The sequence below is a fragment of the Quercus lobata genome, chromosome 5 (genome assembly GCF_001633185.2).
Source record: "Quercus lobata isolate SW786 chromosome 5, ValleyOak3.0 Primary Assembly, whole genome shotgun sequence".
Lineage (NCBI taxonomy): Eukaryota > Viridiplantae > Streptophyta > Magnoliopsida > Fagales > Fagaceae > Quercus > Quercus lobata.
The window spans coordinates 65,488,894-65,516,564 of NC_044908.1; the positions used below are offsets into that span (position 1 = coordinate 65,488,894).

General features: G+C 34.3%; 1 protein-coding gene across 1 annotated transcript; it reads right to left on the minus strand.

Moving 5' to 3' along the window:
- Window positions 1–16,024: 16,024 nt before the first annotated feature.
- LOC115991814 (alpha-glucosidase-like) lies at window positions 16,025–26,913 on the minus strand. Its single transcript, XM_031115752.1, has 5 exons — window positions 26,538–26,913; window positions 21,073–21,767; window positions 19,162–19,392; window positions 18,429–19,075; window positions 16,025–17,026 (listed from the first exon to the last, which is right to left on the minus strand). The coding sequence occupies exons 1-5, from the start codon at window positions 26,813–26,815 to the stop codon at window positions 16,148–16,150; spliced, it is 2,730 nt and encodes a 909-aa protein (XP_030971612.1). The 5' UTR covers window positions 26,816–26,913; the 3' UTR covers window positions 16,025–16,147.
- Between the last annotated feature and the right edge of the window lie 758 nt (window positions 26,914–27,671).

The window sequence follows — 27,671 nt, forward strand, 5'->3', positions numbered from 1 at the left end:
CAACTTTTATGCTTTTCCTATATTCATTGATTGGATTATTTGTTGGTGGGTAGAAATTTTGTGTATTATTTGTTGGAGCATTTGGAATGCAAGAAATAAATTTTACTTCGACCATGTGCAGCTTCAGCCAAGGATTATCATGGAACGAGCAACTAGTTTGCTAATAGAATACCAAACATGTATGGTAGCACAACAGGTTGTGAACTGATATAGAGTTTAAGGCTTTGTTTGGGAGGAGAGAATGAAATGGAATAGAAATAAATGAAAAGAATCATTTTAGAATTTTTTTCATTCCCTTATTTGAGAGTTTTAATAAAAGGAATGGAAAGTTCATTCCTTTGTTTGGGAATTTAAGTGAGAGAGAATGGAATGGGTAGGAGGGAACACTCATTCCTCTCTATTCCTTTAAAATCTCACATTTTCATTCCCCCCGAAATTGAGATGAATGGGAATGAATGAAATTAGATTTAATAATTTTTTTGCTAAAACTCCCAAAATATCCCTATATATTCAACTCTTTATTTTAAAATAAGGGTCTAATAGTAATATTGTCATAAAATGATTACATTTCATTCCCTCCATGTTGCTCACAAACAAGATTACTTACATTCTATTCATTTTCATTCCTTTCAATTCCTTTATTTTAAAACATTCAATCAAAGTTACTTAATTCCATTCCATTTCATTCTTTTCCATTAATATCCCTTACTTAAATACATTTCATTCTATTTCATTCATTTCCATTCTGTTATGATCATTCCATTCTCTTATGATTATTCAATTTCATTCTATTCCCTTCCCTTATGAACTCCCATAGGGGATACGACTGTGCTTGTGGTTAGTAACCATTTGCAGCGTTGGCCTTACTTGTATTATTGTGGTTTGATTCAATAAACTTTCTACCCTTCGTTCAAAAAAAAAAAAAAAAAATTGTGAATTTGAATATGATTGATTTGATTGGGTTCTTGAGGAATGGAGTGATCTCTTTAATTGGATTGAATATACGGTTCTGGTGATTGGGTAATTGTTTTGTTTTTTAGTTTTGTGCCCTTCATGTAGCTTATAATAATAATAATAATCTCGAAAGGATATATTAATATTCATCTGTTCCAAAATATTTCATAATAATAATCTCTAAAGGGTATATGATTCTCAAATATATATATATAATAAAATAAAATCTCAAAAGGATATGTTAATATTGATCTGTTTCAAAATATTTCACTCTCCTAATTAAATCGAAGTGGTGTTCAATTTGATTTACACCCCATCCCCTCAGAACGTTACTCCATTGGTTTGGAATTTAAATTTTGCCATGGACTTGGGTCATTGATTAGACCTTAACAAAGCCATTTGACGTCTAATTTTATTAAGCATTGGTGGCCCAATTAATGGGCTTGTATCTTCCAAAAATGCTTTAGGTTTATGGACCTTTTGTTTGTCCATGTGTTTTGTAGCCCATAGGGTTGCGTTCCTGTCTTTTTGGGGGCTGGGTCATGAAACACAGTGCAATATGACCCAAAAATAAGCTTGAACACAAATGTACCCAAATAAATAAAATTTGTTGAAACCTTGTGAAAAGCAGTTAAAACATTTTAGGAGGCCGATTGTTTAAAGGTATGTTGTGGCTAAAGGATTTAGGATCCCACGAGAGAGTGTTTATATGGTACAAAAGAAACTTTAAGTCTTTAACAAGTGTGGGAGAACCTAGGCAACTAAGGGACCGATTTGTGAACCGTGGTCATTATGGTGGATGGTTTAAAATTGTGCAAACGTCATAAATTGGAATTATATCTAACTTATTTATAATAAAAAAATACAATTTTTAAAAAATCTTTCTTTTTAGGTACAGTTTTTTTAAATAGTATATTTTAGAGAAAAATACAATTTTTTTCTTTCTAATTTAGATATTCACATGGAGGATTTCATTTTGGCGAAACTACACTATTAGTCCCTGGAGTTTACCATGTGTGCACAATTAGTCCCTCAAGTTTCAAATGAGTATGATTGGTCTCTCAAGTTTTCAAAAATTGACTTGATTCTGAAATTTTTTACATTTTCATAATGATTTTTTTTTTAGTTCCATAATAAACTTTTAACAAGTTCTTTATTTATTGAGATTTGAATGAAATTGATTGGATTTTTGAAAATTGAAAGAATGATTTGGTTCTTTATTCATTTTTTTTAATTACCTTTTTTTTTTTTTTTTTGTCTTTTAACTTTCTCACTAACGAGAAAGCTTTTTTCCTCCTATTTAATAATAAAAATAAAAAATAAACTTTTTCACTAACGAGAAATAAACTTATGGAACGAATCAATATAATCAGAACTACAAACTAGAATTTATAGCTTTTTCCCTTGAAAGCGAATGTTTTTATACATCAATTCTCAAATGTGACATTGAAATTCATATTATTGTTTTTGCGGTTAAATTGCATATTTGGTTTTAATCTTTGCTTTAAAAGCATCATTATACTTCAAAATGTTCATGTCATTTCATAAGCATCACGCCATTAAAGAAATCTCGGTTTCATGAATTTTATTTACTACGTCAATATTTTCTATCCATTAATAATATGACATTTTTGAAACATTTTATAGTATAGGATGATTTTAAAACGAAAGTCAAGGGTTGAGATTAAATATGCAATGTAATTGCCAAGAGCAATAGCACAATAACATTACCCCTTATACTTGAGAACCAAGATTTTAATCATTCGCCCTGTGCTTATAATTGTCAAATTATCAAATATATACACGCACACATACACAAACACACAAAATTTAATCTTGATTTACTCATTCCTTTAGAGTTTAGAATAGATGTATATTTGTATGTAATGACAGATATAAGATATTGGAGGAAATTAAATAGAATGCCCCAAATGATGACAATCTATTTAATTTCCTCCAATCCTCACATACGACTTTGACAATATCAATATATTTTTTCATTCCTTCAGTTAGGCCTGGGAGATTGATACATATGAATCTAATGTTGGACATGAGATATTGGAGGAAACCAAATGAAATGCAGAGAACAATGCCAATCCATTTGGTTGCCTCCAATCACTTACACTAACAACTGTTTACTCAATCTAAGAGATCGAGGAAACTAGTAGAGAATGTATATCAGCAAGCTAGAAAGAATTGGCTAATTTGCTTTATTGATTGTACAAGCCAGTGCTTTATTTATAGATAGTCCCAGTGTTTGGGCAACATGCAATTCACATTTCACACGAGTATAGCAGTGCATGCAAATTGCAGACTTCCATGTTAACAAACAGTTAGAAGTCTCACCATACAATTCAAATAATGGGGGTTCAAATCCAAGGCAGCTCAACAACTTTTGGCGTTAATATTTTAAGTGGGCTATTTTTATATTTAAATATTAATTAATTTATTTTTGTTTTAAAAAATACCGATTAAATAAATTATTTGAAATATATATATATATAATTGGTACGAATTAGATAAGTCCACCCAAGCAAAAAAATAAATTACTCGCTCCATAACAAAGTACTAACAATTAACAATGATGTAAAAAAATTTGTAATAAATGGATTATCTATCTATGTGATATCTACATACTTATAGACAATGATGTTAACAGAGTTGGCTCCAGCATGTAGGCAACTTAGGCAATCACCTAAGGGTCCCAAAAAAAAAGTTACCTCTTTTAACTAATATAATATAATATATGAGTTGTGTATCAAAAAAATCTCATATGCCAAAACACAAAAGATTTAGAAGGTGAAGAGAAAAAAAATGAGTCAAAATAACCCTAACAATTTTTTTTTTTTTTTTTGAGAATCCCCCCTAACAAAATTAAAATCTAAATTAATAGTAAGCAAATTTTTTATTAATAAATCTCATGTTTATATATTGAAATATGCAAAACCAAAAAAAAAAAAAAACCCTCTCTCTCTCCTAATTCTTGAAGAAATTAAATTCCAATTTTTTTTCTCATTACTCACCTTAGTATTCTTCATCTTGTGGTGAATGGTGTGTGGGTTCACTGGATTGTTTCAATCTTACAAGTTAAGTTAACCTCTCAAAGTCTCACTCTCTCTTCCATCTTTTTTTAGAAATGCAACAGTTTTGTCTACGTTTCAGTACTTTCCAGGCTTTATTTTTATTTTAATTATTTATCTCTTTTAAAAATTTTTTTTTTTTTAAAACGTCCACAGTCTACACACATTTTTTTTTTTTTTTTGGATACAAAACAGAGTCTTTTGGGTAAAAATTGCAAAATTTAAAGTTAATTTGCATTATACCTACTGTTTAAAGTTAATTGGGGAAGTGAGGAGAGAGACTGAATTTCGGCAATGGCGTTGCCGAAATTCAGCCAAAAAAAAGCCGGAGAGAGAATACTGTTACCGAAATTCAACCAGAAGCAGGAGAGAGGAGAGAGAATAACAAAAAAGTAGGAGAGAGGAGAGAGAATAACCATTGCCGAAATTGTGGAGGAAAAATTTTTTTTTTTTTCCCACAATTTCGGCAATGGCATTACCGAAATTGTGGGGAAAAATTTTTTTTTTCCCCACAATTTCGGTAATGCCATTGCCGAAATTGTTGGGGAAAATTTTTTTTTTTTCCCCCACAATTTCGGTAATGCCATTGACGAAAATGTGGGAAAAAAAAATAAAGAATTGGGGAAAAAAATTTTCCCTATTTGGATTACGGCAATAGCATTGCCGAAAATGTGAAAAAAAAGAAAAAAAGGATTATGGCAACGGGATTGCCGAAATAGGAAAAAAAAATTTCCCCTGTTTCCGTAAATGTAAATAAAAAATTAAAAATTAAAAAATTAAAAAAACAAGAAAAAGAGAAAAGGATTACGGCAATCCCATTGCCGTAATAGGAGGAAATATCTATTTCGGCAATAGCGTTGCCGTAAATGTAAATAAATAAATAAATAAAAAGAAATTGGGGAAAAATTTGAAAAAATAATTTCCCCTATTTCGGCAATAACGTTGCCGTAAATGTAAATAAATAAATAAAAAGAGAAAACAGCAATGGGATTGCCGAAATTGAGAAAAAATTAAATAATTTTCCCCTATTTCGGCAATAGCGTTGCCGTAAATGTAAATAAATAAATAAATAAAAAAGAGAAAACAGCAATGGGATTGCCGAAAATGTGGGAAAAAAAAAAATTTCCCACAATTTCGGTAATCCCAGTGCTTTTTTTTTTTTTTTTTATTTTTTTTACATTTACGGCAACGCTATTGCCGAAATAGGGGGAAATTATTTAATTTTTCCTCAATTTCGGCAGTGCCATTGCTGAAATTGTGGGAAAGAAAGGAAAAAAGGATTACGGCAATAGCGTTGCCGTAAATATGAGAAAAAAAAAAGAAAAAAAAAAAAAAAAAAATAAAAAGGAGAGAAAACGGCAATTGGATTGCCGAAAATGTGGGAAAAAATAATTTCCCAATTTCGGTGCCATTGCTGAAATTGTGGGAAAAAAAAAAAGAAGAAAAATTGTGGTAATGGTATTGTCGAAATAGGGGGAAAAAATTTGTGACAAATTAATTGTGGCAATGGTATTGTCGAAATAGGAAAAAAAATTTTGTGACAATCTAATTGCCGAAAATGTGAGAAAAAAAGAATTGTGGCAATGGTATTGCCGAAATAGAGGAGAGAGATATAAAAAAAGTACGCATATTATTCTTTCAATATATTTTTGACTGAACCAGTTTGGTTTGTCACGTTCTTTTAGAAATAGATAAGGATAGATTCAAGTACACTTTTTCTAAAGTGCACGCTGTAAACAAAAACAAAAAAAAAAGTACATAGATTCTTATAGAACGAAAAAATGACTGATGTGCACGCTGTAAACAAAAAAAACAAAGAAAGTACGGATTCTTACCATAGAAAAGAAAAAATGATTGATGTGCACACTATAAACCAAAAAAAGTAAAGAAAGTACCTAGATTCTTACAATATAGAAGAAAAAAATTATTGATGTGTACACAGTAAACCAAAAAAGCAAAGAAAGTACATATATTCTTACACTACGGAAAAAAAAATGATTGATGTGCACGCTTTAAAAAAAAAAACAAAGAAAGTACATAGATTCTTACAGTGGACTTTCCTTCGTTGTAAACAAAAAAAAGTAAAGAAAGTAAACCAAAAAAGACAAAGATTCAATCAACCAATCACCTCAACTCCTCATCTCATTTGATTTTTATTCTCTGCAGAAAATATATTTTGCCACACGTAAATCTTTAACGTGATTCTTTTTTGTCTACTCCTCATCTCATCTCACCTCATCTCCATTCTTTTTTGTCTGCTCCTCGTCTCATCTGACTTATATTCTCTGCAGAAAATAAATTTTATCACATCTAAATCTTTCTTTTTTGTCTTTTTATTGTTCAATTGGTAATAAAAGAGAAGGGAAGTACATAGATCCGTATAGAAGGAAAAAATGACTGATGTGCACGCTGTAAACAAAAAAAACAAAGAAAGTATACAGATTTTTGATGTGCACAATATATATTGATGTGCACACTATAAGGTGTTATTGAAACCCTAAACTATAATGCACATATATATATAGACACACACAGACACAAAATAAATAAACGTACACCCAAATCTAACTTGCAGTGCTAGAAAACATCATAGCATATGGAATTAGTACCATGTTCTTTCAAATAATACAAACTAACAATATGGTCCAACTCCTAAAAACATAATTAAAAAAAAAAAAAAACAACAGTCCAACCAATCCACTGAAGTAGATTGAATACTTATGTTGGGTCATTCAGTTTAGCCACTAGTGGAGCCAGCCACAGTTCGAGTGGGGCATGTTCTTCTATTATGGCCTTCTTGCCTACAAAGACTGCACAATGGCCTTGGTTGATGCTCTGCCCCTTCGTCCATTTCATTTCGAAGCCGAGTTGTTCTTGGTCGACCTTTTTCACGGCGCAGCTTGACATTAGGATACAAGACCGGGAAATTAGGCTCATTCCAATGTACACTGTCCGGAACTATGCGAAATCTAGGTGCATAACAAGCAACTTGTTCTTCCAAATGGTAGCAACGGTCGATATATCGCATTGCAGAGATGCCTTGATATTTACACACAGCAATGACATGTGAGCACGGAATCTTATAAACCTGCCATTTTTGACAACTACAAGTGTTCTGCCTCAAATTTACCTCATGACGATGATTACCCCTATATGCAGAGTTAGGGTTTATTGGTGTTCTGACTTCAAACAGACCATCTTCATGACTGAACACGGTAACTGAATGCTTTGGTGCCTTTTTTTCCCATTTATTGAATTTATTCTTTGCATAGGCCGTAATGCGTTCACCGGCAGTAACCTCTGCACATGCCTTAGTATACCGATCGGCAAAGTAGGCGACACAACGATAGTATGTAAGTTCAACTAATGCAGTTATGGGCAGATTTCTAGCACTCTTTAGAATTCCATTGAAGCTTTCAGACAAGTTTGTGGTCATTGCCCCATAACGATGTCCACCATCGTATGCTAACGTCCACTTTTCCACCGGCATTTCCCTTAAATACTTCTCACCATCTGCACTTAATTGAGTAATTCTATCCCTGGTGATTTGATACTTTCGTAACTGATTCTCCATGCCTGCCCACATTACCATAGCCTTCAAGTTTTTATTCCCAATTTGTTGATTGAAATTGCTAGCCACATGGCGAAGGCAAAAACGATGATACCAACGTGTCGATTGACATATAGTCCGTATCGCTGCCATTATACCAGGATGACGATCAGATATGACACATAACCCTTCTCGATTAGTGACATTAATCTGAATACAACGCAAAAACCAATACCAGCTATCATTAGTTTCCTTCTCCACAATGGCAAAGGCAAGTGGAAAAAGTCTGTTGTCACCATCCCAAGTTGATGCAATCAGTAACGTACCTTTATACTTACCATATAGGAAAGTTCCATCTATACTAATCACTGGCCTACAATGTTGAAAACCTTCAATTGATGGACCAAAAGCCCAGAACACTCTCTCGAATATCGCACAGCCTGGCATAGTAGCAGGTATTGTTCTCCAAATAACCCTGCTGTCCGGGTTTGAATCAGTCAAAGCTTTCAACCATTTTGGCAATAATTGGTAAGATTTGTCCCAATCACCAAACGCTCTACCAATTGCTTTCTCTTTTGCCTCCCACACCTTGAAATAAGAAGGCCTGTATTGGTACTTATTGTAAAGAGTCTGTTGAAGTGAAGCAATCTTTATGGTTGGATCATTTTTGACAACATCCCTCAACTCTTTCTCAATAACATGGGTGTCTAATTGCTCGTGATCTTGTGTGAGCGTAGACTCTGTACATGTGTGTGGACCATTGTACTTCCTAACCTCAAACAACCCATATGTAGCCCGGAAGCATGCTCGAAGACGCCAAGAACAATTTTTGCACCTTACAGACCAACATTCTGGATCTGACTCTCTTACACAAAATGTTTGGTTCCTCTTGATGTGATAGCGTTTAACAGCAGCTTGTAGTTCATCCTTATCGGCAAAAAGCAAGCCCACATAAAACTCTTGGGTAGGGTCCCAAATACTCTGAGTGGGCTTTTCAAATGGTGGGGTTGGATCAATTATATTATCCCACGTGTTCTGTGAAAAGCTTAGTGATGAAGGTTGATGGACTCCCATAGTTGGACTGCTTTCATGATTACCTTCATTTGGAGGCTCCTGTTCATCTCCAATATCATCAAGGACCTCATCGTCATCAAGTTGGTCATCACTATCCATAGTCCGCATCCTTTCTGATAATGTATGGACCGCATTTTCAGTAGTAGCAGCTATGCGATGTGTATCATTAGGATCATTAGCAGCTCTCTGAGAGGCGGTTTGGTCATACTGAGCTTTAAACTCAAAACAAGTAGTCTCTTGTGTGACATGCTCAGTTGGATTATCATAGTCAGCATCACTGTTGGAAATTGGCCGAGAAGGAACATGTTGGTCCTCAGTTGCAACATGGGTATATGGAGAATGATAGTTAGCACCGCCAATGTTGATTGGAGAATGAGCCGCATCTTGAGAATAATGACCAATATGAGTGGCATATGGATCATGGAAGTGCCCGCCATGTGAATAGTTAAACGATGCACTCGGTCCTTCGTTGGCATATCGAATGGGGAAAACATCTCGGTGGCTTCTTATAGGCTCTACACCCACGTATAACTCTGCACCTACAAATCCATATTGACGGTCTAACATATCGAATATTGCATTGACACCATTATCATCTGCTACCAAAACTTGCTGGTAAGTCACAGGATGTGGATGACATTGAAATGGAAATCTATACCAAATAGTCAATTTTGAATCTTCTCTGTTTATATGAAGCGTGGATGCTACTCTATCACATAAATCTTCAAATGTAACACCCCGGCTTAATGGAAGCATAGAAGGAGGTGGCCCTTCGTAATAAACCCCATTTTCTCCATGTTTAATTATTCCACCGGAATGGATGAGAAAAATGAACAACTTTTCTGCCATCTACAGTAAAGCATAATAATAGTATTAATAAATTAACACAACACAACCATTACAATGCAATACAAGAAGGTAATCCATTAAAAATATTCACTGATAATTATAGTATTAAACATACGTGTATATTATAGGCTAACAAACTAAGTATTTCTTTAAGGAAATATACGTCAATTTTGAAATTTAGGCAAGAATTCATGGATAAATAATTTAAAACATATCATACAAATCAGTTCATGTTGCAAAACACATAATACAGAAACAAGATTTGCATGAACAAATAATTTAACAAAAAAAAAATTTTCATGCTTAGCTATGCCCCTAAAACATATCAACATGAATATTATAAAAAGAAAAGTAACTACTTAAGAAATATAACTCACCTTCTAAGAGATAACGAACGGATAGATATTTGCAAGTGTTGTTACTTATAGTTGTTTGTAGAATATATGGCACGCATGATTTGAAAATGGTTGGTAAAATTATGAGGGGAACAAGAGTGGAGAAGAAGGTTGATGGAATTTATAGGGGAAAAAGAGTAGAAAATAAGAACGGTGGAAATTTCAGTGACATTAGTACTGTTTAAATAGGATGCAAGTTTCATATCAGTTAAATTCAGTGACATTATAGGGTACTTTTACCATAAAAGAACATGACAAACAAAACTCCTTCAGTCAAAAAAGTACTGAAAGAATCTCTGCAATGTCACAAATACTGAAAGAATCTCTGCAATGCCACTGCAATGCCATTGTACTTGAATCTATCCTTATAGGGTACTTTTTTTTATATGTGTACTTTTTTATCAATCTCTCTCCACTATTTCGGCAACTGAAAAAAATACTGAAAAGAATCTTTGCAATGTCATTGTACTTGAATCTATCCTTATAGGGTACTTTTTTTCATATGCGTACTTTTTTTTTTTTATATCTCTCTCCTCAATTTCGGCAATGCCATTGCCACAAACCAGATGAGATAAGGAGTTGAAGTGATTGGTTGATTGACTTTTGTTTTTATTTTTTTTACTTTCTTTGCTTTTTTTGTTCACAGCGTGCACGTAAGAATCTATGTACTTTCTTTACTTTTTTTTTTTTTGTTAACAGCGTGCACATCAATCAATTTTTTTCTTCTATATTGTAAAAATCTATGTACTTTGTTTGCTTTTTTGGGTTTACAGTGTACACATCAATTTTTTTTTTCGGTATTGTAAGAATCTATATACTTTATTGTTGTTTACAGTATGCACATCAATCATTTTTTTATTCTATATTGTAAGAATCTATATACTTTCTTTGCTTTTTTTTTGGTTATAGTGTGCATATCAATCATTTTTTCTTTTCTATTGTAAGAATCTGTATACTTTTTTTTTTTTTTTTTTTTTTTTTGTTTTTTTTTTTGTTACAACGTGCACATCAGTCAATTTTTTTCTTCTATAAGAATCTATGTACTTTTTTTTTGTTTTTGTTTACAGCGTGCACTTTAGAATAAGAATCAATGTACGAGAGGCTGTGGAGAATAAGAATCTATGTACTTTTTTTTGTCTTTGACACTTTTACGAGAGTTTGGAAGAGAGGCTGTGGAGAATGAAAATAAAAATGTACACCACAGTAGCCATCATGCAAAGGAAAAAAGATTTACCAAAGGAAAAATGTACACATTTCTTGTTTTCACAAAGGTCTTACGGTTAGTAGTATAATGTGCTATGTATACTATTTAGGCATAATATTTTTTGCTACAATGATGCATAAATAATGATAATACTTTTTATATTTTTAATAAACAGTCATTTTACATTGACTAGTGATTGCGACGATGAGGTACATTTAATTTTTGTTGCGTTCCACAACATGGAGGATGCCTATTTTCTCGTTGTGGGTACCTTCGTGCTTGCACAGGACTTCTCCCCATGCGCCTCGGCTGTGTTCTAATATCAACCTCCGTTTGATAATTACCATAGTCATCATCTTCATTATCTGAAGACACCTCCATCTCTTGGGTATCTTCTGCATCTTCCCCACTATCCTCATTTGAGGCATCTTCCTCAGAGTCTGTTACAGAGGCCTCTTCTTCGGAGTTTGGAGCACATACCCATGTATTTTGTGGTGTACAAAAATCACCAACATGAGGGGGTGGTTGGGAAGGTTGTGGTGTGCAGAAATCATAGTTGTACTGGCTATCTTGGTCATAATTGTATTGCCCAGCATAAGATGGAGGTGGCGATGGGTGATAGGAGGGAGGTGTTGAATTAGGTTGGGGATAATGGTCATAGCTAAACAAACCCTCAAATCCTTGTCCTATGGAAGTGGATGACCCAATTTGTTGATATAAATTCATGCAATACTCGTTGACATTAATTGGATTATACTCACTGAAGGTGGTTGGCTCATTACCAGCAAATGTTGATGGCCCAGCTTGGGTAGAGCTGTACATATTGTGTTGTGCGGAGGTGGATGGTCCGGCATCATCATTTCGGCATTGTCCACGTTGTGCAGAGGTAGATGAGTGGGTTTCAGTATAGGTTTGCGGCTGTCTTCCTTGGCGCCTTTGTCGTCGCCCGAAGTTTGTCACCCTTTCAGTAGGGACGGAGGAAATATTTGCTTCCATTGATAACTTCAGTCGAGTAAGGCCCTCTACTATTGGTGGAAGGACTTGCTGTGCTGTGAGATCATTCCTCTGTTGATTTGCAACAGCTAAATTTAACATTTTATTGACCTCAGTTTGCTGCCGCAGAAAAAGAAAATAACATTTATTAGTGCAGTAATATTGAAAAAGTGAAAATAATAATTTGTTATCAATATTAGTGCAGTATTTGGATGTGTAAATAACTTGTTATCAATATTAGTGCAGTATTATCGAAAAAGCTAAAATAATAACCTGGTATATATGGGCAGCCGCCTCTGGTGTTGTGAATAGGTGACCATTTTGCTGGTACCATGTTGCGTAGTCCACACTTGAATCAAAATGGTCATCTCCAACTAGAAGTTCAGCTCGCATATTCCAACGCTCGTAGTATTGGTCATGCTGCCTTCTCCAATTGACAGTGGACTTTCCTGTCAACTTTACACAATGCACAGATTTATCCAAATTGTCTGTAGGCCACCTTGGACATCTTTGCAACAACCCAAACTGTTGCATGACTCTTTCTGGGTGGTAATACTCTACAATTTGGAAGCACAGCAATGGCGCTGTTGTAGTCCATATATTTCTTTCTGCAAGACACCATGGATGCATATAGTTATCGTATGGTGTCCAAACAACCTGCAATTCCAATTACAATAACTATGTTATAATCAATCAAGACAATAATATAACTAGTAAATTAACCATTGATGCATTGTGATATATTACCTGTTTATTATTATGTGTATCGTGATAAGAACGGTATGAACGCAAAACATGCGTTGGTGTATGAGTGAATGTTCTTTTGGTATCCCACCTATACACAATTAATGATTGTCATACAATATTTAGGGTTTGGAAGTATCAAGGATTACAAAATTGTATAGAAATAAAAAGTAAATATTATACCTACAACCGTATGGGTCGTCGCCATTTAAATTTGTTGGATTTATTGGAATTGGGGTCAGATATGGAAGATGCTCCCACGCCCATAATTGTAATATGAAAACAGGACCTGCAATCTCCATGCTTTTTTTAATAGCAGCAGTACACAGCTCTTTATAAAGGTAAGCTAGTGTAGCACTACCCCAGCTATATTCCCCAGCTACACCAAAGTCGTCTAACAGCTTGAGAAAGCAGCAATGCAATCTACTTTGGCTCTTATTTCCAAATAGTAAATCCAAAACCTGAAACATGTATGCCCTAGCATGCTGTTGGGTTGTTATAGCATTGGCACCCTCTGGTAGGTTTGAGAATGTATCCCTTACCCATGTTATTTTAAGGCCACCAAATTTCAATGCTGTTTCAGGTGGTGTCACCCCAAGTAAATTACGACATTCTGTACTCCAAGTCAAATTTATTGGCTCGCACACTGCATTGCCATCAATAGGCAATCCTGTAAGGATTGCTATATCCTGTAGAGTTATAGTCATTTCACAATTAGGTAGGTGAAATGTATGGGTGCTACATTGCCATCTCTCTACCAAAGAAGTGATAAGACTCTAATCAATATCCATATGTGGTAGGCGGGTAACACGGTATAATCTACATTGATGCAAATATGGGGCGATACGCTCGCCTAACTGCGGGAGGGGTGCAAACGATTGAGGTCGCACTCGTAAGGTGGAAACCTGAATTTTTGTTTAAAAAAAAATATACAATGTTATATTGCTAATGTATAAATTATTTTCATGTAAATTGAATAATTGTATATATTATTAGGACATTAATAAATTTGGATCTTGCAACGTACATTGCCTTCCATTGCATCATTAGAGATGTGGTATTGTTGCTCCATTTCAAATATATCTACAACAAAATTGAAAGAAACTCAAATAAAGGATTTATGAAGCAAAATTTTTAATAATAATAATAATAATAATATTAATAGTTTTAGCAAAAATAATCATACACACAATAATTAGTATTAACTATAATTGAGATGCTTACCACAATTGTGATGCCAACTAAAAGAGTGAGAATTATAGAGTGATACTTGCAAAAAAAAAAAAAAAAACACACAATCAGATAACCATAAAAAATAATTCATTAATCTAAAATTTGAATAACAAGAGCAACAACAACAACAACAACAATTATCATAATCATAGGTATACAAATAATATTAATTACAATTACAACAATACATAATATTTTACAATGTTAATGCTTCTAATATTTACAAAGCACATGTTTATACAATAATAATAAATTTGTTAATTTCTAGAGCTATAAGTTAATAAGCAAAGCAAAAAAACTTACATTAACAAAAAACTTACAATCCTTAGTTGTGGCACACTGAAACAAAGTAAAAGAATAACTTTGCAGCCTGAGGAATTGTGATGAGATGCAATTCTACTTCACACTTATCTTCTCTTTTATTACCAATTGAACAATAAAAAGACAAAAAAGAAAGATTTAGGCGTGGTAAAATTTATTTTCTGCAGAGAATATAAGTCAGATGAGACGAGGAGCAGACAAAAAAGAATGGAGATGAGGTGAGATGAGATGAGGAGTAGACAAAAAAGAATCACGTTAAAGATTTACGTGTGGCAAAATATATTTTCTGCAGAGAATAAAAATCAAATGAGATGAGGAGTTGAGGTGATTGGTTGATTGAATCTTTGTCTTTTTTGGTTTACTTTCTTTACTTTTTTTGTTTACAACGAAGGAAAGTCCACTGTAAGAATCTATGTACTTTCTTTGTTTTTTTTTTTAAAGCGTGCACATCAATCATTTTTTTTTCCGTAGTGTAAGAATATATGTACTTTCTTTGCTTTTTTGGTTTACTGTGTACACATCAATAATTTTTTTCTTCTATATTGTAAGAATCTAGGTACTTTCTTTACTTTTTTTGGTTTATAGTGTGCACATCAATCATTTTTTCTTTTCTATGGTAAGAATCCGTACTTTCTTTGTTTTTTTTGTTTACAGCGTGCACATTAGTCATTTTTTCGTTCTATAAGAATCTATGTACTTTTTTTTTTTGTTTTTGTTTACAGCGTGCACTTTAGAAAAAGATTCAATGTACCAGTGTACTTGAATCTATCCTTATCTATTTCTAAAAGAACGTGACAAACCAAACTGGTTCAGTCAAAAATATATTGAAAGAATAATACGCGTACTTTTTTTATATCTCTCTCCTCTATTTCGGCAATACCATTGCCACAATTCTTTTTTTCTCACATTTTCGGCAATTAGATTGTCACAAAATTTTTTTTCCTATTTCGACAATACCATTGCCATAATTAATTTGTCACAAATTTTTTTCCCCCTATTTCGACAATACCATTACCACAATTTTTCTTCTTTTTTTTTTTTCCCACAATTTCAGCAATGGCACTGCCGAAATTGGGAAATTATTTTTTCCCACATTTTCGGCAATCCAATTGCCGTTTTCTCTCCTTTTTATTTTTATTTTTTATTTTTAATCCTTTTGTACTTTTCTTTTCTTTCTTTTTTTCTCATATTTACGGCAACGCTATTGCCGTAATCCTTTTCTCCTTTCTTTCCCACAATTTCAGCAATGGCACTGTCGAAATTGAGGAAAAATTAAATAATTTCCCCCTATTTCGGCAATAGCGTTGCCGTAAATGTAAATAAATAATAATAAATAAATAAATAAAAAACAGCAATGGGATTACCGAAATTGTGGGGGGAAAAAAAAAAAATTTCCCCAACAATTTCGGCAATGGTTATTCTCTCTCCTCTCTCCTACTTTTTTGTTATTCTCTCTCCTCTCTCCTGCTTTCTGGTTGAATTTCGGTATCCTTATTCTCTCTCCTGCTTTTTTGGCTGAATTTCGGCAACGCCATTGCCGAAATTCAGTCTCTCTCCTCAGTTTCGCAATTAACTTCGAACAATGGCTATAACGCAAATTAACTTTAAATTTTGCAATTTTAACCCAAAAGACTCCAATTATTACTTAGAAATTTATTAAAATAGCGATTTTTTCCAGCAACACAATTTCAAACAGTTATGACAGTTGAGTGCAACTGATACTTATTCTCTTACGAGTTGTCTCACTATTTCAGAAGTTTACCTCCAACTTGAACTCCTTTCCTATAAGAAGTGACAATTTTGAGACCTCTACAGTAAGAAATCCCAAGCTGTCGAAGCTTTCCTTTATAACTGAGTTTCCATTCAAGTTTGTTCCATTTGTAGTTTCTAGTTCATATCTCTTCAATCTCTTACCCTTCTTTAATCCTATGAAAATCACTTTATCTATGATCCACTTTTGGCTTAATGCAAAACCTCCATTCACAACTTGTGATTTAACTGATACTTTATTCCCTATTATTCCACCATAAAATCTCACTAAACTCCATTTCCCATCCACTCCTCCCATCTCCACTTCCTCACCATCATCCAAGAAAACTTCTCCACTGCTATTTCCACTATTGCTGACAACTACCAAGAGTTGGAATGCAGTCTTCCGAGCTGCTTGTGTTGTCATGGCCTCTCCTTGCATAGCCAGAATATTACCTTCCCGAACATGCACGTTTATATGATCAGGTGGTGCATCAAGCTTGATATACTTTCCTGATTTAACACTCAACGAATGGGAGTAGTTAAAGAGGTCAAACCAGTTTCCTGCAGGGAAGTATGCATCAACTGAAACAGCTCCTGACTTCAATACTGGTGAGACCATTACGGCTTTACCAATCAGAAATTGTGTACTGATTTCATAAGTGTTGATATCTTGAGGGAAAGAGAAAAAAAGGGGTCGTGCAATGGGGGTTCCTCTTTGGTGTGCTTCATACATTAATGTGTAAAAGTAGGGGAGAAGCCGATAGCGAAGCCCAAGCACCTTCCTAGCTGTTGCAGCAACTGAATCCCAAAGGTAGAGTTCTTGACGAATAGAATACTTCTCAGAGTGATCTCTTGTGAAGGGATAGAAGGCCCCTAGCTGCATTTGGACCAAATACAGATATTAGGTGCATAAATATATTCAATCAAATAATAAGCAGCACTTGTAAATATATTCAATATATTTCTACAAAATGACATTAAAAAATCAGAAAGATAAACATGCATAGAGGGAGAGAGAGTTAACCACCAATGTTATACAAACATTGGAAGCATCACTTCTTATAAAATAACAAGCAAACAATATAATTAAAACAGCTATAATACATTTTCGTTTCTCATCAAAATTAACAAACAATCAATTTGGTCCCTAACTCCCTATAGTTAATTTATATCATATAATCATTAAAGCTTTGGATTATTGTCAATATAGTCCTTCAGCCTAACTCTATTCACTAAATGCCATTAAGTGTCACATGACTACATAAGAAATCAAAGTCATATCAATTTGGTGAAAATGTTTTAAGCAAAAAAGGGTAAATAAAATTGTAATATTGTGAAAAAAAATCATGTAATTTTTTTGTTTCTCAAGAGAGCAGAGGAATTCTTCTTCTTCATCATCATCCCCATCTGCTTCATAGGGAAGTTCATTGGGATCCCCAGATTCGAGCAACATAATATTCCAGAAAGCACACACCAAGATCAGGTGCTCAACCCACAGCCACCAACCATCAACCTCACTCACATACACCCTTACTATACAAACTGTCCGACAAAGATATATGTTTCACAATTCACTACCCACCAACAGTAACCTTTAGATCAATAAATATTGCACGACCATAATGAAAAGATCCATAGCTAGTATTCAGAGTTTCTTCATCCCAATTGAGTATGAATAGAAGAGGCGCCATAGTAAGTCCAACACCCTCACCACTCATGTCAAGGCCTATTTTGACCACAGCAAAAGAACAGCACCAACCCCTTCCTCCTCCACTAAGTCTGTCCTGCAAGTGCCCTCTAACCCTTCTTCTCTACCTTTGTTAATGACAGGTGAATGTTGAGACTTGTGCACTTGATATGGGTGTATACAGATCATATGACACTTAATGGCACTTAATTAACAGAGCTGAACAGTAGGACTAGATTGACAACAATTTAAATTTGTAGGGATCAAAATTACTCAAATTAGAAATATATGGTTCAAAGAGCAACAAGTCTAAAGTTAGTGAGAACAATATATATATATATATATATATATATTTTGATAGGAAAAACAAAATATATTTTACTCAATAAAGAAAGCAGAAGCTGGGGGGGGGGGGGGGGGGGGAGTGCTTCGCAAAATCAGGTCATACACTCCCTTTATCTACAACAAGTCTACAAAACAGTAAAATATCATATCAAAAGCTAAGTAAAAGCTTGAGGAAAAAAAACAGAAAAAAAGAAAAGAAAAAAGAGTACAACATCAATTAATCATTTTTACATCTATCAATTTTTACCTGAATCCAACGCCCACAAAGTTCTTCAGTAGTATTTCTTGAGAAACCACATATATCTGCTCCAACCATTGGGATGCCAAAAAGTCCAAAATTCAAAATTCCTGGAATTGAATATGCCAAATCATTCCATGTAGCAGCATTGTCTCCAGTCCAGTGTGCCGTGTACTTGCCAGAGGTTACAAAAGTTGACCTGGCAAGTATAAATGGCCTTTTACCAGTCACATTGATTAAGGCTGCATTAGTGGATTTGGACTCTAGGAGTCCATATAGGTTGTGGGCATTATACTCTGTAATGTTACCCCAGTGTAAGGATGTTGCAGGGACAGTACTATTATTAATGGGCCGCGAAACTCCAGCATTGTTAATTTTGTAGGGAGGGTCATCAAGAGTAGAAGTTGGAGTAGGAGGAGAAGTTATAAAGTTAGAAATCTCATTCATGTCAAGCCAAAGACCATCGAAGGGAAGAATATCTTGAAATCTTTTTATCTCACCACCCCAAAATACTTCACTAACTGGATTTAAAAAATCAGGAAAGTAGACTAGGCCAGGCCAAACTTGTCCCAAGTAAGGGACACCATCACGTTTTATGAACACGTCAGCTTGCATCCCCCTAATGTAGGTTCCATATGTCTTATTCACACTGATACCTGTAAAACAACACATTTTTACATCAAATAAGAGAGTGAGAATAGTTAAAGCTGAAGAAACCAATTATATGTCAAGTAAAACATACCAGGATCCAAGATAAGCACATATTTCTGACCATTTTGATGAAGAGTATCAACAAATTTTTGCATTTTGTCCAACGGGAAGTTGATGGGATCAAGGGTAAAATCCTTATAGCCATCCATGTAATCAATATCTGTCCACATAACTTCAAGAGGTATACCAGCTTTTGCATAGCCAGCAACCACGCCTTCAAGGTCAGCCACATTCTTGTAACCATATCGACACTGATGAAATCCTTTACACAAAGTTAACAATAACCACTCAGGTTAGCATTTCTTATAAACTACGTCACGATAAAAACATTGCAGGTCAAATCCTAATTTGGAGTGAGGATTATTGGCATACAGTTGAGCCTGAATATAAGGGAATGTCCTAAAATTAACTTTAGAAAAGAACAACGCATTACAGAAATCAATCTTTTCAATTGGTCCATCAAAAAGTTTTCTTTCAAATTCACATAACATCTTCTAATGTCACACATTTATTTTTCAAATTCACATAACATCTTCTAATGTCATACTCTTTAACCCACTATGTACCCAATAGGATTACATATGGCATCTTTCTATAAAGGTGACTATTACTAGTAGTATTCATTAAACTTGAATTTGGTCAGGAATTGTATTGCCCTATGTGATGGCCCAACATATATTTTATTGCTCTGAAATTCTTCTTCATTCTAAAGAAGTAGTAGATTTAAATTCAGAATGAAGTGTCACACTTGTCAGTTTTGACCATGTCTTTCAAAATCAATTTTACTATAATTGAAAAGAAAAAATCCTAAAAGAAGTCAAAAGGCAATTAAAAAGTAAAGAGTTAAAACAACTTGAAAATGAGATTTGTGAACCCCCTGATGCTAACTTGAAAGTTAACTTTAATTACCTAGATCTAGATGGTGAGGTTATGATAGGTATCATTCATCTACTTTTTACAGTCACCAAACAAGATGTTCAAGTCAACCACTACCTAACTTTGGAATTGACATTGGGAATTATAATAATGCAGTATCTAAGAGAGCGGTGCAGAAATTAAGAATAGAAGTAGATTAACATCTGGATCCTTATCATATGATATGTATCACTAATATAATATTAAATGTTGATAAATTGTGCCTTCACAATTGAAAGAAGCAAGCTTAAAGAAACACTTATGTACAATGTACTGTCTCTTAAGCTTTGTCACTTTTATGTTTTGGGTCACACATGGATATGGGATCATGATGCACACCTTGCCAGGCATGCTACTCCTTTGTTGATTGCAAAAAGAAGTTCATTATCACATATGCTAAACACATCTAATGTTGAAGTGTACTTATCAAAAAAAAAACATCTAATGACATTCTTATTTTAGGGCCTGTTTGGATGGAAGGGGAAAGGAGGGAGAGTAGAGTAGAGTTGGCTAAAATTAAGCTAATTTTGGACTAAATCTACTCTATTCTCCCTCCCTCTCCCTCAATCCAAACGGACCATTAGCTCTTAACTAGATGGAATTGAGTTATTTTGGAGTCAAAAGTGATGGCACTATGGGTTGCATGTATAATTTACCAATATTTAAAAATAAAATAAAATGTTAAAGAAGGTATTACATATGACATGATATATGAAGGTGATGTTGTAAATTCATAATTCCAATCATAAGAATCACGAATTAAGATTCTGTACAGTTTTTATAGTAACTCCACTACTGTAGAGTTCTTAATATGTTTATGCATTCATTCTTAAAACAATTTATTAGATTTGAGTGATTTGACCATACATCAATATTAAAAAGAATGTTGACTATTACAATCCAATCTACTCATTTGAAACTAAATTGATAAGATTTTAAGAACTCTATCACGGAGTCTTCAGCATTTTTCTATTCACAATATATAAAAAGGCAAACAAGACAAGAGCAGAGAGAAGAGAGAAGTTACCAAAGGACCAATAAGGCATAGGCGTAGGGCGGCCGATGAGTTCCGTATACTGCTCCATCACCAACTCCGGCAATGGCCCAGCAAAAAAGTACAAGTCAATAACCCCACCAATCACCTTATACGTAATCCTATCACCACTGTATATCACATCCATCCCATTACTATTCAACAGCAAAACACCATGACTTTGAATGGCCGGTGATGATGATGATGATCTAGCGTCCATGTAAAACGGGTGCGACCCATAAAGATTGACATCAAGATTAGCACTGCCGATATCGGCGTTCCACAAAGTGAGCGTCTGAGTGTCATCGGGAACAAGCTTGAAGGACCGCTTGGTGTGCTCGCCAAGGCCATAGAGTGAGGACTTGGTTTTGGGGAGCGAGGAAGAGAGCTCGATGTACTGGTTTTTGAAGATGAAGGGAGTGGAGGCGGTGTCGAAGATCGTGTCGTTTGTGGATTTGCGGGTGATGGAGAAGGTGAAGGGAGAGGTGGTGTGGAGAGTGAGGGTGAGGTCGGAGTTGGGGTCGGAGAGGAAGTAGGAGGTGGTGGAATGGGGTGGAGATGACGGAGTTTCGGGGAGAGAGTGGTGCAGTGGGGAGTGGGTTTGGCGCGGGATGATGTCTTGTGGGATCTCCCATCTGCGGTGGTCGGAGTCTGTTATTTGAATTCTCAGCCGATCCTTGGTTTCAAAGCTGTGGACAAAACAGCAACCGATCAGCTAAAATTATTGTGTTAATTATGAGTGTCTAGATCAGGCTGTGCCAAAAAAAAAAAAAAAAACCCGGTAGCCCTCCTAGCCCGAACCGATGCGACCCAATTTGTGCCCATCCATTATGAGAGGTGTGCTGGGGTCTGCCCGTCCACTTACATTATAATATATTTATGGAACTATCTTGAGTCTGGTGCTCTTGTGTATTAGAACCATTAAAATTTGAATGCATGTCAAATAATAGATACACTCTCTATGGGCAGTAGATTGAAATAGTGTTTTGCCAACACAATTTTAATTATAATTGTAAAACAATTTCACAATTATAATTGAAATCATGTTTTGATTATCAAAACATGATTTCAATGGAGTTTGTCCATGGGAGCTTTGTCAATGAAGCTAAATCAGCATCTGGGATCCTTGGACGTCGAAGCAAAAGCTTATGAATTGGGCATTACATTTGCTAAAGATATGGGATTTCATGAGATTGTTCTTGAGGGAGATTCTGTTATGGTTTCAAATGCTATTGCTGGCATTTCTCCTCCTCCATCTTCGATTACATCAGTTGTGTATGGAATTAGTTCTCTGTTAAGTGCTTTTCGTAGATTTTCTATTTCACATGGTAGGAAAGGTAATCAGGTAGCCCACTTGTGAGCAAAACATGCTCAGGGTGTTGAGAAATATGTTGTTTGGATTGAGGAGAGCCCTTATTTCTTAGAACGTACTCTCTCAACTAATGTACTTGTTTCTAGTTTATGTTAATGGAATTTCAGTTTTTTATCCAAAAAAAAAAAAAAAAAATAGATTGTGTACAATAATGTATTGCTTAGCATGCAAACAATAATTAGCGAATAATTTAAAAAAAAGCTTACAACTTTAATTACATAAAACTACTGTAATTTACATTTTTTTTTCAGTCCATAAAGGTTCAACCATCGAAAAATAATATACTGTTAAATGACTGGACCAATCGGTTAAACCGAGAACCAGACACTAATATAATCGAAAATGAAGGAAAAAGTAACTTTAACCAAAAACCTCCTATTCGATCGCTAAAACTGAGAAGCGTTCTAGTTTGATAGGTTTTGGTAAGGTCGGGCAAAGTTCTTGTGCACAACACAAAACCAAGCATAAAAGTAGAACACCAATTGCACCATGGCAGAGACAGGTGGCGAACCAAAATTCCAAAACAAGATGCAAGACTTTTTTTTTTTAATGGAACAAAATGGAAAACTTGATCTGTATTACAAAGGATGAAGTAGCCTTTGGAAATGGAAGAGCCAATATATGCACTAGCAACACTTTTTTTATTATAATTTTTTTATACAGGTTAAAAATTCTACTTTATCATAATCTAAGTAAATAAATGTGTGAAGCTCTCTTCTAGGGACTTGAACCGTGACTTTTAACTCTCACACCCCACAAACATTTATACTTATGGAGTACCATCGCGGCAAAGATCTTCTTAACAGAGAACTGATTTGGCTTTTGCAAGTTTAGTAGATAATTGGAAGATACTCTAATAAATGGTGAAAATGTAATCTGATAGTGGCACTAAGAGCAACCGCATCAAATGGTGCATAATTTCAGTATATTTTACAAGAAAAAACACACTTTTCTATTTTACACTCATTTTTACAAAATACCCACATTAGTTTATCTATTATACACTCTATTATATATATATATATATATATATATATATATTATTCTACTTATCCCTAACCCTCAAACTCTCTGCCTCTCTCTTTTCCCTAACCCATAAATTCATTCTTCAAAGTCTCTGCCTCTTTCTAATCCCTCAAAGTCTCTACATCTTTTTTTTCTTTTTTCTTTTTTTGACAATTCGAAAGCTACAAGGGAGAGAAATGATGAAAATCAAGATGAAGACAATTGAAACATAAGGAAATCATCGGCTCCACATGCATTTAGGGAGAAAAGAGGGGTTACGGATTTCAGAGCGATCTCCACCCCTCTTCTCTTCATCTGAGAGCAGAACCTCATTAAAGTCTCTACATCTCAAATCCCTCATCTCTCTCCTTAATTCTCAGATCCCTTAAGTCCGTACCACCATTAGGTTTGTATTTGATTTTGATTTTGAGTTTGGGTTATGGGTTTTCAGTTAATGGTAGGGCTGTCCACGGGTCGGTCCGGGTCGGGTTTGTACCCAACCCGCAACCGACCCGATCAGATCAAGTGGAGAAATTCCAGACCCGCCGCCGACTGCGAAAAGCCACCGGTCGAGTCGGATCGGACTCGGGTGGGCGGCGGTCGGAGTTGATTTCGACCGAAATAAATTGTAACAAACACTGAAGAACCAAAATCAACAGAACAAAAATCAAACTTCAGTGGTTTGATTCCTGAAGAACAAAATCAACAGATCTACAAACCCAAAGAGAAGATCTACAAACCCAAAGAACAGATCCACACATCCAAAGAACAAAAACCCAAATAACAGATCCACAAATCCACAGATAACCGAACCTAAGAGATGAAATAGAAAGATTGAATCTGAGAGATGGAGGCGAAGACGAGCTGGGACGTTGTGGACGAAGAGCACAAATCAACGACGAAGAGGCAGAGATCGACGATGGAGAGGCATATATCGACGACGACGATCGGCGAAGGGTAAACATCGGCGGTTGGATCGGCGAAGGGTAAGAACTGAGAGTGAGAGGATGACTTTGGAAAGCAAGGACTGGAATGAGAAACGTTAACAAGCTTCAGACCTTTAAACCCATTGATATGGCGGTCGGGTCGGGTGGCTCGGGTATTGGAGGAAGAGACCCGCACCCGATCCGCCGGAATCGGTTTTGGAAAGTAAGGACCCGCCGCCGACCGCCGAAGGAGTCGGATCGGACGGAGGACGGTTCGGGTCCGGTCGGTTTGACCGGGTGGGTCGGATCTGCGGGTTGTTTAGACAGCCCTAGTTAATGGTTTAATTTTGAATTGATTTTCTATGGATTTTGGGTTGATTTTGGGTTTTCGTTGTTTTAACGGATCTCCATCGCCAACAAGCTTCAATCTCCGTTGCAGCACCGATCCACAAGCATCAAATGGTCGGTGTGTTTTTGTGCGTCTCTATGTTGGTTTGGCTGTGTACGTGTGTTTGTGTGTATCAGAGGAAGAGGAAGATGATAAGGGAGAGAAGAAGTCTGAGTCTCTTTTGTAGATAGAGAAGAGGGAGAAAAAAGAGAACGAAATGGGAAATTAATAAAATAATAGGATACACACCTATAGTAATCATGTATACATGTACGGTTACTGTAGCAAATATGTAAATATGCATAGTTTTAGAATGACTAATGTGAAAAAATTTTGGGATAAAATATGTAAAATTAGTTGCTTTTTGTATTTTGCAAATGTTTACATCCCCAGATGTGGATGCTCTAAGAGTAGCTTTAATCCTCATCGTTCAATCATTAAATGATCCACCTGTCAATATGCCTCTTTATTTAAAATATTCTTAGACACGATTATCAAAAAAAAAAAAAAAAAAAAAATTCTTAGACACGTGATGCACTGATAATCCCAAAAAAGTATTATCACGTGATGCCCTATTATCATTGTTCTGATTTCACATGCTACAATATTCTGTGATAAGATAATCTAATAGTGCAGGAGAATTATCATTATATGTAAATTACTTTTAATATTTAAATATTATTTATTAGACAAATTGTGCGTAAAATTATCATCATTATTAAAATTATTATAAAAACTTATTAACATGATCAAAGTTAAATATAGACATAACTAATTGGCAACAATTTATCTTTTTATAATTTAAAAATTATTAATTAAAGTTTTAATTAAAGTTTTTAGTATAACTTTAGCATTTTTCATAATTCCAACATTCATTTTTTTTAAGTGGTTGAAGTTCAACAATCGCACTCATTATCACATCAGTTTATAAGTTTTATATAGTAAAATTTGCAGTATTTTTAGCATTTCACAAATATTATAAATTTTATTATATAGAGCTTACAAATTGTTGTGTCATTAATTGAAATAAAAAAATAATAATAATAATTCAATCATTCATTTATTTGGTGGGCTTTTGGTGTTTAAATTGCATTAATCATATTCATTGACACATCAATTTGTAAAGTTTATATACTAAAATTTATGGTAATTTCCAAAATTTTCTTTAAAATATAGGTTTAATTTATCAAAATAATAAATTGTGTATAAAATTGATTTATAAGACCATAAGTGGAGTATATTATATTTTTTAGATAGTATACTTAACATTTTAATCAAAAATGAGATACTATACCTAAATCTTGCATTTCAATTATAAATATTAGATAAAATAATAATACATTTTTGGCGCGACAGTTACTTCACTCTCCAAAAAGGAGATTCACACATATAATCTAAGATTATATATATATATATATATATATTTATGATATATATAACTCATCCTCCACTATTTATTTATGATATATATAACTCATCCTCCACTATTTACTTGAGTGTTTTCACTTTTCATCCACTAGTTATTTGACTATCTATGGCATGTGACTATTGACTGACACTAGAGTCTTTGGTGAGCCGGCTATGAAAATAAGAGTTTGGATTATTCGCGTACGAGAATTATCGTTATTCAGATTTCACATGCTTACGTGGCTCCACAGCATTGATAATCCCAAAAAATTCAACGGTGATAAGATAAAATGAATATGAATATGATGAGCAGATTTTTGGAGATAATGCACAGAGAGCAATAGCATATAAGCGAGCATACCTGGCAATGAAGTTGAGATTCTGAATGTCTGGCCCAAAAATGGAGGAGCTGTTAATGAGGCCAAGATATGCGGTCAATGATTTGCCGGAGGGATCAATAAACACGGATCGAATTCTGTATCCATGCCCAACTGGGACTGCATCTTTTTCTTCTAATCTGCCGTTTGAGCGGGGAAAGTAACAAACCAAGATACAGAAGAAGAAGAAAAGTAGAGTGTGGTTTTGTTGATGATGATGTTGAGGATAAGATAAAGCTATTGCTTTATTTTTTTTCTTCATTGTTCCTGTTTTCTATAATGAGAGATGATTCGCTTGGGTCCTGGAGCCTTTTGCAATTTGTAGTTTTATACTGGATGTACTCTTGTGCCCGACCTTTTAAGCTAAGACAAACAAGTTGTTGCTTTTTTATATTGATTAATTAACACTGAAATACCATGATAATGATATCAATAATTTTATAAAAAATTTAAAGTATAAATAAATATTATAAATTTTAAAAAGGATATTAAAAAAATTAAAATAAATTTATAAAAATTAAAAAAAGTTATCAAAAATAATTATAACATTAGAAAATATAGAATTTTATTTCATGAATGGTTTTGATTAATACAATTGGATTTTACAATTTTTAATATCTTTATTCCAACCAAATAAAACATTTTCTTAAAACAAAACAATAACATAAACTTATGATATATAAGTTAAAAAGTCTTTTTCCACTACCATTTTTTCTCCTTGTCATGTCATTTATTAATTTTTTATGAAAAATTTTGTTACCTTTGGATTTGTTGATTGGTTTTTTTTTGGGGGGGGGGGGTCTTAAAACAAAACAATAACATAAACTTATGATATATAAGTTAAAAAGTCTTTTTCCACTACCATTTTTTCTCCTTGTCATGTCATTTATTAATTTTTTATGAAAAATTTTACCTTTGGATTTGTTGATTGGTTTTTTTTTGGGGGGGAGGGAAAACTGATGGAGCCCAAATATTTTCTTTTTCCGGGCCAACCAAATTACAATCTCTCCAAAATAGAGAGAAAACTTGTGTGCATGTAAAAATACTATTTGGTCCTTGCTTCTTGCTGCTTCTTTGTTTGTTCTTCCTTTTTTTTTTTTTTTTGGTAAATTCCACTA